At 38.1% G+C, this 14,366-nt stretch overlaps 1 protein-coding gene across 2 annotated transcripts in view; it reads left to right on the top strand.

Annotated features, from left to right (window-relative positions):
- Window positions 1-14,366, top strand: part of Fancc (FA complementation group C) — a 153,892-nt gene that overhangs the window by 73,910 nt on the left and 65,616 nt on the right. For both annotated transcript variants that reach the window (XM_048331036.1, XM_048331026.1), the window contains 2 exons: window positions 9,671-9,784; window positions 10,875-10,939. In XM_048331036.1, the coding sequence (XP_048186993.1) occupies window positions 9,671-9,784; window positions 10,875-10,939 (179 nt within the window). The remainder of the gene's footprint in view (window positions 1-9,670; window positions 9,785-10,874; window positions 10,940-14,366) is intronic.

Raw genomic sequence — 14,366 nt, 5'->3', positions numbered from 1 at the left:
AGGCTCCTTGGTACAGGTTGAAACTTCCTAAATAAAGATCCAGAAACACAAGTAAAAGAAAGGATGGGTAAATGGGATCACACTAACCTGCAGAGCCTCTGCATGGCAAAGGACATAGCTAGAAAGATAAATAGAAAGCACATAGATTAAGAGAAAATCTTCACTAGCTATACAACAGACAAGGGCCTGATATCTAAAATATACCTGCAGCTCAAGAAATTAACCCTCTTAATAACAGATCCTCAAAGAAACAACCACCCCATTAATTAGTGAGCTAAAGACTTAAAGAGAGACTTCTCTAAGAGGAAATGAGAATGGCCAAGAGGCACATGAAGAAGCCTTCAACAACACTGGCCATAAAAGAAATGCAAATCATAACAACACTGACATTTCACCTCACCCCAGTAAGCATGGCCATTATCAAGAAAACTAACAACAGATGCTGGCAGGATGTGGCTGAAAGGGAACCCTACTACACTGTTGGTGGGAGTGTAAGCTTGTTCAATCACTCTAGAAAGCAGTGTGGCAGTTCCTCAAAAAGCTAAACATATTGCTCCCCTATGACCCAGCAGTCCCACTCCCGGGCATTTACCCAAAGAATTACAGACAAGGCCACACTAAAACTTCCAGCATAACCATGCTTATTGCAGCATTATTTACCATAGCTAAGATATGGATCCAATTCAGATGCCTCTCAGTAAATGAATGGATCAAGAAAATGTGGTATATATACACAATGGAATTCTATGCTTCCATCAGAAAGAATAGCATTGCCTCATTTGTAAGGAAATGGAAAGAATTGGAAAAAATTGTATTAAGTGAAGTAAGCCAGACCCAAAGAAACAGGCTCCATGGTTTCCCTCATTTACAATAATCAGTGTATGTCTAGGATAGTCCTAGCAGAGGATCACAACAGCTCAATAGCTATGTACTTATGACCATATCAAATAATGCTAATCGAAATGAACTCAAAGATATGGAAATGAGGTGGTTTTTTTTTGTTTGTTTCTTTTTAAGGTACCATGTGAAGTTATTTCTCTTCTCTTTTGTTTATTTCCCCCTTTGGTTTATCCCCTGTTGTCACTTTTTAATTTTGGTGCCCTGTGTCTTATATATACAGTTAACTGATTTGGGTAAGGGAAGAGGAATAATGAAATGCTGAGACAAAGGACAATGGGAGAAGCAGTGCAACAGCCATACTCACAAGACATTGTGTTGGAAATGACCTTTCAACTTGCAGGGGAGGGAAGTCATGGTGGGGAGGGGTGGGGGTAACACTGTTTGACAAAAATGTTCGCACTATCTTACTTATATAACTGTAACCCCTCTGTACATCACCTTTACAATAACACAAAATAAGATAAAAACAAAAAGAGCCCAAACCTGGTTTTTAGTGGTTTTGTGTTTTGACTACTTGCCACTAGGTGGCAGTAAAAAAGTTCTTTGCAATAAGCAATACTTAATCATTTTTATTTATTCATCTTGAGGATCAAACATGGGGGCTCACATATGCTGTGAAGATTGTTCTACCATTAAACTACAAGCCCGTCCCAGATTGTCAATTTGTGAATTTTCTTTAAAAGAGAAATTTAGGGGACTGAAGTTTGAAGTATCTGTCTTAAATACCATGTAACCATAGGCAGGCTTCATGAAGTTTCTAGGACTTACTCTTAATTTATCTATGGATAAAACTTCCCCCCCACCCCCGGGAATATGGCCTAGTGGCAAGAGTGCTTGCCTCGTATACACAAAGCCCTGGGTTCGATTCCCTAGCACCACATTTATAGAAAATAGCCAGAAGTGGCACTGTGGCCCAAGTGGCAGAGTGCGATCCTTGAGCAAAAAGAAGCCAGGGGCAGTGCTTAGGCCCTGAGTTGAAGGCCCAGGACTGGCCAAACCCCCCCCCCAAAAAAACTTTTCACCCCCTTCATCCCATACAAGTTCATACATCCATAATAGAGAATCATGGTAAAACAGACGTAATTCAAACCATGTAATTTTATTTTACAACATATTCTTATGTTTAAAAATTAATGTATGGTAATTAAACTTTTGAAATACATATCGGTTAAAAGAAAAATTTAAATCACCCTAAAAAGTAACCTATATTAGCTATTTGTTATATTTCTTCCAAGCTCAACCCTCTCTCCTAAGCATTAAGCCTGAGGCCTTGCACACGTTAAACAAGGGCTCTTCATCTACAGTCCTTTTGTTTTACCTTGTTTTGTTTTTGAGCCAAAGAGTTTTACAACCACCTGCCTTTGTCTGAGATGATCTCAAACTCAAGATCTTCCTGCTCTTTTTCCTATGTAGCTAAAGTTATGTCTGCTTTCTTCCCAGTAGTTTTTGTACATACAAAGTAAAATCACATTGAACATTCAGTTTTACTCTTTGCCTTTCAATTTTTGTATTTTCTCATATCATTAAATATTTTTGCAACATTATTCATACTTGTATATAAATCATGAGAAATTTTTCCAGTCTAGTATTATGAGTGGCTTTTAGTTTTGTATTTTTATAAGTAATGATACTGTTAATCTAAGACTTCCCTTAGGATACACTCTTGGAAACTGAATTATATTGGACAGGGGATTTTTAATACTTTATTGTTTTAATCTTTTTTTTTTATTGTTAGAACAGAATATCTGCGATTTAGTAATTTATAAAAGTACAGAAGTGTGTTTCTTACCATTTTGGGGGTCCAAGATCTGGGAGCCTGTATCAAGTGACTACCTTCTTGCTATAGCATCCATGGCATAAGATAGATGAAAGCACAGCTCTCATGATATAATGACTTCTTAATGGTCCTATCATCACTTCTTGGTAACAGACACATTTAAACCATAGCAGTTACAAGTGACTTCACAAAAAGGATTTACAAATTTGATTCCCAACAGCAAGAGCCCATCTCACCACACTTTTATCAACCCTGAGTATTGTGGCATAAAGCTTTAGTTTTTAAAGTTAAGCAAAGTGCTCTCTGTATAACATAGAATCTTTGTTTTCCTGAGAATTGAACTTGCAGTGCATTTGTTAAAAATCAATTTCTAACTGTCATTTTGGAGATATAAGCCAAGAGAAATCTGCCAGTTATGTTATAGTCCTTCCTCCTTATCCAAGGGTTCACTTTCTACTTATTTAGTTACTTATGGCCATCTGAGGTCTGAAAATATTAAATGGAAAATTTCACAAAGAAACATTTGTAAGTTTTAAAGTGCATGTCACTTTGAGTAGTATAAGAACTCTTAATTCCATCTCAACTAGGCCTTAAATTATTCTCTTTGTATATACACTACCTGTTAGTCACCCAGTCACCATTTTAGTTATAAGATACACTGTCCAGCTGGGCACTAATGGCTCATGCCTGTAATCCTAGCTACTTAGGAGACTGAGATCTGAGGATCATGGTTCAAAGACAGCGTGGGCAGGAAAGTCTGTGAGACTCTTATCTCTAATTAAACATCAGAAAACCAGAAGCGGCACTATGGCTTAAGTAATAGAACACTAGCCTTGAGCTGAAGAGCCCAGAGACAACACCAGGCCCAGAGTTCAAGCCCCAGGACAAAAAAAAAAAAAAAAAAATCCACTGTCCTAGTACATAGTTCTTGTGTGCAGATAAGCATTATCTTAGTTAATAGTGGCCACAAAACACAAGAATAGTGGTTCTGGCAATTTTGTTACAGCATGTTACTATAATTGTTTTATTATTAGTAATTTTAGCCTTTTAACATATTAAACTTTATCATAGGTAGAGCTATATAATGTGTGATATATAATACATGACTATAGTATATAATATATAATATATTATATATATGGTTCAGTGTTATCTGTGGTTTCAGGCATCTACTAGTGGTCTTGGAATGCATTCTTCAGCACTAAATATGTTAAAATCAGCATGTAGAAACACTACAGATATTGGAAATAGTAGCTATTTCCAATACTTGCAAGTAGAAATCATTTGAAACCATTTTAAACATTACCCAGGAATTATTTACAATATGTGACTGTATTCTGTGAACCTATTGAGTGTCTAGATTTCCTTGTTTTTAAATTCCCTTTGGCTTGACATGCAGTCTTGAGATGTCAACTTCCCAGCATGACCCTGGGCTCAGGACTGTGTCTGGGAGGAACTAGTTTAGAGGGGAAAGCCTGGGCTTTGTTCTCCTTGAGAGAGTTAATGTTTTTCATTTGTCAGTATTGTGAAGGCCTCTAGTCCTGTGCTTTAGTTGGTTTCAGATGGAGTCTCATGCTTTTGCTCAAGGTCAGCCTATTCAGCCATCCTCCTATGCATATCTCCCCGATAGCTGGAAATAGAGGCATGTCCCAAAAATCACTGAAGAGTCACTTAAGATTGACCTACTAGTGCCTTGAAACTAGTTTCCTTCTATTGTACACTGTAGGTTGATAGTACCCACACTTTAATTTTTGAGAGTCAAACATGTGAAATATAGTAGTTAATAGCTTTCTGTTTATGTGTGGTTTCATGGAAACTTTAATAGAATTTAATTAAAAACTGAACTGGGGGCTTTCAATGAGATGTAAGGCAGAAAATTTAGCCCAGGGTGTCATACATAGAAGTCATTCAGGAGATTTTAATTTTTATAATTGCTAGAAGTGACTTAAGAAGTGATATTTAACCATGTGGAAGAGGATAAGAGAGTCCCAGGCAGAGGGAATGAAACACACTGAAGTCCTGTAGGATCACAGAGACTCTGGATCACAAGCATGTTAATAGTGAGGGCAGATGAGCCTGGTGTTTAGAATGGGGTGCTGTAGAGGGAGTGATGCTAGGACTTCATGAAAAGGGTATCAAACTGAAGCCGTATCATTAGAAGCTATCCCAGCTATCTTATGGAGAGTAGGTACCCAGTCTTGTGCAGACTGCTTAAATACTCTGCCGCATGGGCCTCATCTTTAAGGCAGATTCAGTAAGAACAGCTACCCATAGGCTGAGGGTTGAATGAGTCACTCATTTGTGAAGCACTTAGAACAGCTCCTATGATTGAGAAACTGCTTTGGCTGCTTATTGAATGGAACACAAATGTCTGGTAGCACAAGAGCACTTAAGGTCTGCTTCCTTTGCACCTGGCATTGTCCCTGATTATCTTCCTGAAAAACCCAGACTAACCCTGACCATAAACTACTAGTGCCTAGACTGAGACTGCTGAGCCTCCTGCTTTCCTTGCTAGGTCTGACTGGGGCACACTCACATGGATTTAACCTGTGGCTAGCTTTTCCTTGCCTAGATCACCAGAATTGGGCTCCAAATGAGGGAGTAAATGCCACATTCACAAGCTTGAAAGCCCCAAGGATTTCCCTGTGGTGTAAACATCACCCCTCACCCTTTCAAAGATCTCCCAGTGGTAGCCTGTGCACCACATCCCATTGTGTTTGGCTCTTGAAAAGAACTTGGCTATGACCCTCCTGGGGCTGTTGTTACCTCCTGTTTGCTTTCTATTCTTTTTGTTTTTGGCCAGATCTGGAGCTTGAACTCAGGGCCTGAGCACTGTCCCTGGCCTCTTCTTGCTCAAGGCTAGCACTCTACCACTTGAGCCACAGTGCCATTTCTGTTTTTTTTCTGTATATGTGGTGCTGAGGAATTGAACCCAGGGCTTCATGCATACTTGGCAAGTACTCTAGCACTAAGCCACATTTCCAGCCCCTTGCTTTCTATTCTTAGAGCAGATTTAAACAGAAAAAAAAATGCAGTAATATGCATGCAAACAGCCTTTCTTTACCCTGGTAAGAAGCCTTTAAATTATACTTTATAAAATTAAGTTTACTTTTATCTTGTAAGTTTCTGGATTTTCTCCCTGCTCCAGTGGATTCACTTTTTGTAAATTACACTATACTATTTTGTCTTTTTTTGTGTTTTTAAAACCACAAATGCCTGAGTAGTACTGTTTCAAAGTTACATAATAGCCTACTAATAATACCTACTTAGATCTCTATCTACTTTTCTAATTTGAAAACACTCCAGTAGATTTCATATAGGGACACCAGATTTCCAACTGGATTTATCTCTTAAGTGGTCCTGGAGTTGTAGTATGGAGGATCTCGAGGCAGCTTTGAGGTCACAGAGAAAGTCCTATGACTTCTACAAAAGGATGTACCAGATTCAAACAGGTTACCATGTGGAAGAAAGGTTGTGGAATTGAGGTGGGAAAAGTATAGGGCACAGTCTTGGTCTTCTTTTCTAATGTGTTATGAAGTTCCTTAGTGGGTGAAACTTGTCTTTTTATCTTAATCTTTATATGTATGTATCTTTTTATATGTGAAATGTTTTAATGAAGTCAGAACCATGACAGATGAGTGATAAAGATCCTGGAGTGCCACTTGTATGCCTGTCATGGGTTTATTGTCCCTGGCCTATGGGACAACTGACTTAGCCTCTGCACTGCATTAGGATGTCATCTCCAAGTATTTGTATATGGATTTACATTAAAACATTTATATACATATATACCATTTGTTTTGCCTGATAATATGTAAGTACAAAATTCAGTGTAGATTTGTTTAAAAAATGTAAAATGAGTTGGGTAGGTTGGTGGTACATACGTGCAGTCTCAGCTAAACAAGTACTAGAGAACTCTAGAGAAATAGTGGTACCTGGTAGTTCAGGACCAGCTTAGGCAATGGAATGAGACCCAGTCTGTCTCATAAAACATAACAAAAAAAAAGTTAAATGGAAGTTTCATTGTGAATATTACTGAAAACCCATTAGTTGTATACTTAAAATGGGATGAATTTTATTGCATGTAAATTATCTCTTACAGTTCTTATGTAATTCTTTTTTTTTTTGGCCAGTCCTGAGGCTTGGACTCCTGAGCACTGTCCCTGGTTTCTTTTTGCTCAAGGCTAGTACTCTGCAACTTGAGCCACAGTGCCACTTCTGGCCATTTTCTGTATATGTGGTGCTGGGGAATTGAACCTAGGGCCTCATGTATACGAGGCAAGCATTCTTGCCACTAGGCCATATCCCCAGCCCCTTATGTAATTCTTGTATAACTTCTTTTCTTGTGATGGTACTTGGGCTTGAACTCAGGGTCTGTGCTCTTGCTTGGATTTTTTATTTTACCACTTGAATCATACTTCCAAGTCCACTGTTTTTCATGGTTAATTGGAGATGTTGTATTGTGGACTGGCTTTAAACAATAGTCATTCGATCTCAGCCTCCTGAATAGTTAAGATTACAGGCATGAGCCATCAGCTCCCAACTGTATATCTTATTTTGAACTGTTGTTAAAAATATTAAAAAAAGGGCTGGGGATATAGCCTAGTGGCAAGAGTGCCTGCCTCGGATACACGAGGCCCTAGGTTCGATTCCCCAGCACCACATATACAGAAAACGGCCAGAAGCGGCGCTGTGGCTCAAGAAGCAGAGTGCTAGCCTTGAGCGGGAAGAAGCCAGGGACAGTGCTCAGGCCCTGAGTCCAAGGCCCAGGACTGGCCAAAAAAAAACACCTAAATACACATTTTTTGTTGTTTTGTTTTTGTGCCAGTCCTGGGGCTTGAATCCAGGGACTGAGCACTGTTTCTGAGCATTTTTATTTATTTATTTTCCCTCAATGCTAGCACTCTTCTACTTGAGCCGTAGCTGTACTTTTGGCTTTTCTTTTTTTTGGCTGGTACTTGGCTTGATCTCTGGGCCTGGGCACTACCTCTTAGCTCCATTTTGCTGAAAATAAGCACTCTACTGCTTAACCCACAGTGCCACTCCTGGCTTTTTCTGAGTAGTTGATTGGAGTTAAGAGTCTCAAGGACTTTTCTGCCTGGGCAAGCTTTGAGCCGTGATCTTCAGATCTCGGCCCTGAGTAGCTAGGATTACATGTGTGAGCTACCAGCACCTGGCATACTTCTGGCTTTTTGGTGGTTAATTGGAGACAGGGATAATCTCAGGAATTTGGCCAATAAATCAGTTTTTAAAAGTGTATTTTCTAATTATAAAAGTAATATGCACAAGTTGGGCGCCAGCCCAACCTGTAATCCTAGCAACTTAGGAGGCTGAGACCTGAGGATCGTGGTTTAAAGCCAGCCTGGGCAGAAAAGTCCCTGAGACTCTAACCTCTAATTTGAAAAAAAAAACAAAAAACAAAAAAAAAAACCTCAGTGACAGTTCCCAGGCCCTGAGTTCAAGCCCTAGAAACAGGACACACACACACACACACACACACACACACACACGTACAGTAAACACATCTAATATATGGAACTGGGATACATTCTAATAGAGAAGGAAGCATTAATATCTTTTAGTGACTGTTAGCATTTGGTGATGTTTTCTTCCATTTTTTTTCTATTCCTATGTGTAGATTATTTTTATATTGATGAAGTTATTTCTGAGTATAGAATTTTAGATGCTCTTTCCTGCACCTAATATTCTAACCATTTAAAATGCTGCTGAACTTTTCTTATAAACATTTTAATGGCATGCATTGAGGTCCTGTGTGAAAATAGTGTAAATTAATCAGTCCCTGTTGTTAGACATTTTTCACAATGAGAAATAGCACTAAAATGAACATTTTTGAGCATATTCCCCAGTGTCATATTTGGATTTATTTCTTCAAATGTAGACAGACACATCAATGATTCTGAGTTCTTTCAATTTGCATTCTGCAAGGAAGGACCTCTGTTAACCTATAAAGTGTCTTTTCAAGGTAATAAATTCCTAGGCAGATGTAGTTCTGGGATTCCAAGCTTGAGGTGGATTGTGCGCTGTGGCACACTGGCTCACACTCCATGGGGCCCCAGTGTAATGTGCAATTGCACTTTGAGAGGAAGGCCCCATTTATATTCTTCCTGTAGCTCACAAAGAACACCTGCTTCATAGATCCTCAACAGCTTGGTGTTATATCTGTTACAAAAAACTTTAATTCATAAATGAAAAGTGATATGTTCTTGGTCAAGTTTGTCATTTTCATTATGAAAATAAACAACCATGTGTTTCTCAGGCACTTATATTTTTCTTAATTGTGCATATTTATGTTTTTTGTTCTTAGCATTTATAATATTTTCCATTTTTCACTTGGTATTTTTAGTTTGATTACATGTGATCTATCTTTATGAATACTCTTCCTATTTATACTTACATTGTTTTCAGAAAAATAGAAGGTTTTATTTTTATTTTGTTTTAACTTATGCTTCTGCTCTTGATTTTCAGTATACAAAGTTCTTCATTCAGGCCTTTCTTGTTTTCTATTTCATTTCATTTTCTATAGTGATCTATTTACATGCAACTTTTTTCTAATAAGTTAATGTTCCAGTTACCAATTTTTATGTAATTTTGCTTTCCCTCCTGATTTGTGATGTTCTTTACATATGTTTAATTCTTGCATCTGCTCTGATTAATGTTTTGATGAATTTAAAAATGATCCCATTCTTAATACAGCTAAGCATTGCTCATTTACTGCATATTATTGTAAGTTAATTTTGTTTCAGTATTAACATTTGGTTAAATTGATTTAATTTTAATATATTAATTTTAATCCTTACTTATTTCTTCTTTGCTCCTTGGATCAAAGTCACTGAGAGCCTAGAAAAAGTGTGATTACTGGTTTTAGAGGGAATATCCTACTTACAAATGACTCACATTTTAAGCATTGTCCAAAGCAGACATTGTCATTTCGTTTTAAGACGCTAACAATTCTTCTTTCTGTTTGTTTCTTAGGGTTTGTTATCTCACATACTTTCAGCATTCAGACTTGATACAAAAGAAGTTGATTTTTTAACTAAAAGTCTCGGATACGGTCCTGTAGATTACTATCCTGGCTTGCTTAAAAATGTGAGTATAAATTTATTAGTATTGAAATTTTCTTTGTCGAATGTATCAGCAGGAAGGGTAAATGGAAACATTTCCCTCCTCCAAGGGAGTTGTTTAACTTTTCTTTGTTTATCTCTTCTTACCTTGAGTGGACTTATGGCCATGTAAGGAAGAACTGTGAGATGGAAGGTTCTGAGAAAGAAGAAGGAAACCAGGAAAGATTTTAGTAAATCAACCAGTCACACTCTCTCATAACACATCTTACACTCAAAAGATTTCAGGGAGGAGAGCATTCCTTACCCAATATAAACACTGCCTTGTACTGTCGAACAAATCTTGTATTTAAAATAATCTGATTAGAGTTTTATGTTGAAGCGAAGCAGAAAATTCACTAATCTTGTAAATAGTATTACATATTTTTACATTTGTATGTAATCTATGTTTTCTTCTGCCATCTTTAGTTTTTGCCAAATTCAAGAAATTTTCTTTTTTTTTTTTTGGCCAGTCCTGGGGCTTGGACTCTGGGCCTGAGCACTGTCCCTGGCTTCTTTTCACTCAAGGCTAGCACTCTGCCACTTGAGCCACAGCGCCACTTCTGGCCATTTTCTGTATATGTGGTGCTGGGGAATTGAACCCAGGGCCTTATGTATATGAGGCAGGCACTCTTGCCACTAGGCCATATCCCCAGCCCAAATTCAAGAAATTTTAACTCTCCTAAAATATTATGAAAACTTTAATGTTTGTTAGCTCCTTTTGGGAGGAAGCTTTATACATATAAATGCATTTTTTAAGAACTAAATTTAGAAAGAAGAAATAAATGAATTCTAACATTTTTATGTTTTTAATGGGATTAGTCTTAGATCTTAGGAAAGTAACCATCTGTCTATTGTCACTTCCCAAAGAGAAATTCAGAGTAATAGACATTAATGTAAAATCCCACTTATTAGTAAGTGTGACTTGGCTCTGCTTTCTTTTTGCTCTGACAAAGTAAAACATAAGGAGAGGACAGGGTAGGGAATCTCAACGGAAATACCACTCTCACCAAGAAAAATAGAACTGATGTAATCCTGTTTGTGGTGTGAGTTAACCTGCAACTGATTTTGTTTTACAGATGGTTTTATCATTAGTGTGTGAACTCAGAGAGAATCATCTTAATGGATTTAACACTCAAAGTCGGTAGGTGTTAAAGTAAACATCCCTCTTCTCAGGTTTCAAAAATGTATCAGTTCAGTCATGAGAGTACAATTCTCTAATTCATAGAAAATGCATGTACATAGTTATGGTTATATTTGGTACAGAGATTATTTTAGTAGAATACATACATCACAAATTGATGGGTTCTTTCAAATTTTCTTTTTTAATATTTCATCTGAACTATCTTGGGTCAGTAAGTAAATCATGTGTTCTTACCTATTAGGTAAAAAGCCCTATATAGACAGTAAGGGACACAAAGGAAAATGGGGCTGTTAGGCTTACCCTGGGGATACTCAATGTGTAAGAAGAAAATAAGGTATGGGGGCTGAGGGTATACTTGGGATGAACCTTCTCTTCCCTCCTCCCCCAAACCTTGCCACTGTATGTGCATGTGTGTGCAGTTACACACACAAACACACACACACACAGCAACAGGTATTTGATGTATACATATGACCTGTTTTCAGAAACACAATATTCTAAAATCTAGACTAAACAAATCAAGTAGATTCAGACAAATTAAAAAGCAATTAGTCACATTACAAATGTTTTCTTTGCTCTGTGAATGAATTCAGAGTTGTTTTCATTGGTGAGCATTTCATTTTTAACAAATCATTAACCAAAAGAATCTAGGTACTTGAGAGATTTTTGTAAACTTTCTGCCTCTCTCTCTCTCTCTCTTCCCTCCTCTTTTCTTTTTCCTTTTTCTCTTTTGATAAAGCTGTTGTCAAGGGGGCTGGGACTATGGCCTAGTGGCAAGAGCGCTTGCCTCATATACATGAAGACCTAGGTTCGATTCCCCAGCACCACATATACAGAAGACAGCCAGAAGTGGCGCTGTGGCTCAAGTGGCAGAGTGCTAGCTTTGAGCAAAAAAAAGCCAGGGACAGTGTTCAGGCCTTGAGTTCAAAGCCCAGGACTGGAAAAAAACCCACAGCAATCTGTCCAGTTGTTATAAACCCAGTGGTGTTCTTTTTAATACTTTTCCTTTTTGGGGTCTTGTATGTCTCTGAATAAATTTTTAGATCGATTTTTTTCCTGAGTCCAAGGCCCAGGACTGGCAAAAAAAAAAAAAAAAAAAAAAAAGCTGTTGTCTATTAAAGCCTTATCAGTAGTGGCCTTTGTTCTTAGTCTTTAGAAATCTGTTGTATCTAATCCTTAAAGTAAAATAACAAGTTCTATGGTACCACAAGTGTAAGCAATGAAATAAAAATAGATTCAATTTTAGTAAAATTAAAAATCTTGGGGGGCTGGGGATATAGCCTAGTGGCAAGAGTGCCTGCCTTGGATACACGAGGCCCCAGGTTCGATTCCCCAGCACCACATATACAGAAAACGGCCAGAAGCGGCGCTGTGGCTCAAGTGGCAGAGTGCTGCTAGCCTTGAGCGGGAAGAAGCCAGGGACAGTGCTCAGGCCCTGAGTCCAAGGCCCAGGACTAGCCAAAAAAAAAAAAAAAAAAAAAAAATCTTGGGGCTGTGGGTTTAGCTCAGTGATAGTTGCATACCATGCTCAGAGCCTTGAGTTTGATCCCAGCACCACAAATAAAGTTCTTTTGTGATTGAAGGATACCACCATGAAAACAAAAACACAAAAAACACAGCCTACTGAGTTGATTGAAACCTTTTTCAGATCATATGTTTGAGTTCCTTGTGATGGTGTACAACTGGAATTTCAGTACCTGGGAGGCTGAGGCAGGAGGATCATGAGTTCAAAGCTTAATTGGGCTACATAGGGAGTTTGAGGCCACCTAAGCTACCTAACATAGCTCTGTCAAAAAAATAGAACAAGACAAAAACAAAAATAGTATCTCTGATGAGAAAATAATCTTTATATAGTGAAATATATATATATGTGTGTGGTACTGAGGAATCGAACCCAGGGCTTCATGCATACGAGGCAAGCACTTTTACCACTAGGCCATATTCCCAGCCCCTATAATGAACTTTTTTATAATGAGAGCAACAAAAATTAATTCAAAACTGAGTTGGGGCTAGAGATGTAGCTCTGTGGCAAAGCACCTACCTAGCATGCACAGAGCTCTGGGCTCAGTTCCTAGCAACACACACACACACACACACACACACACACACACAAGCGCACATGCACACACAGCAAAGGACCCCAGTAGACATTCTTCCAAAGAAGATATACAGCAGACTAATAAGCACATGAAACCATGCTCAATGTCATTACTCATTAGGGAACATGTAAACACAAACCACAATGAAATACTACTTTACACTGACTAATAATAAGAAGAAACAAATAGAAACTAACAAGTGTTAGTGAGGATGAAGAAAAAATTTTTGTGCAGTACCAATAAAATTTTAAAATAGATATCCTGTGGAAAATAGTTTCATGTTTAAAAAAATTAGTCATAGAATTACCAGAAAATCTGCTAGGTGTATATTTTTAGAAATTGATGCAGCAATACAAACCGATATCTGTAAGCCAGTTTTAATTAATCTTCACTAATCAGCTGAGAATAAACTGCTATGACAACAGTTACTGCTTCTAAAGCTGTTAGAAAACAGAAATGATCATGCGCAGACTTGGAAATTATTTGTGGAGCTATTGCTTAAGTAGTAGATCGCTAGTCTTGAGAAAAAAGAAAAGAAAAGCTTAGGAATAGCACTCAAAGCCTGAGTTCATGCCCTAGGAAGGGCACATACACACACTCACATATGCATGCACCAAAAACAAAAGAGCCTGCATGAAGAATAAAGATGGAGAAGAAAGAAAGAGGGAGGGAGGGAGGAAGAAATGAAAGAAGGAAGGAAGTTAGTTATTCAGGAGTGATGTCAGAAATATGAGAAATAAGGCAGAACAAAAAGGCTCATCTAATTCCCCCACATAGATGCTGTCTTAACATATGCCCCACCCCTCCCAAAAAAGCTATCCGAATCACTTTAGAAGCCAATTAAGAAGTTTCTGTCTCACAAACACTCAAAGTCAAGAAGAGCTTAAAATTGCTAAGGAAAGCTATTTCATGTCTACATCAATAACCCTTCCCCCACACGGGTGCAACTTGATAAGATTGGAAAGAAATGACTGGTTTATGATTACTTCCTTAGGAAGAAGAGAGTGGAATGTGCATCTAACCTTTCAGCTGTTTAGGGATCTGTCTGAAGAACTGGTTTCTATGTCTCCTGACTCAGCACTGATGGAAAGCCAGCATGCTTTGCATGCCTAGGGGGTCACAGAGAACAAAAGAAAGCTCAGTGAAAGCACCAAAGAGACAGTGTGCTGCAAATGGAGGCTGGCACAGCTCAATAAGCTTGAGCTTTAAGTGCTCAGCTTATAACTTCTCCTGTGGGAGAGAGTAATAGAAATTGCATGTAATATTTCGATTGTTCCAGGTGCTGCTGGAGGTTGTTGTTTTTGCCTGACTTGTCCTGCTAACAGGAG

This window comes from Perognathus longimembris, chromosome 1, assembly GCF_023159225.1.
Source record: "Perognathus longimembris pacificus isolate PPM17 chromosome 1, ASM2315922v1, whole genome shotgun sequence".
NCBI lineage: Eukaryota > Metazoa > Chordata > Mammalia > Rodentia > Heteromyidae > Perognathus > Perognathus longimembris.
Note: the sequence above shows the minus strand (reverse complement) of the source record. Positions and strands in the feature narration are given on the sequence as shown.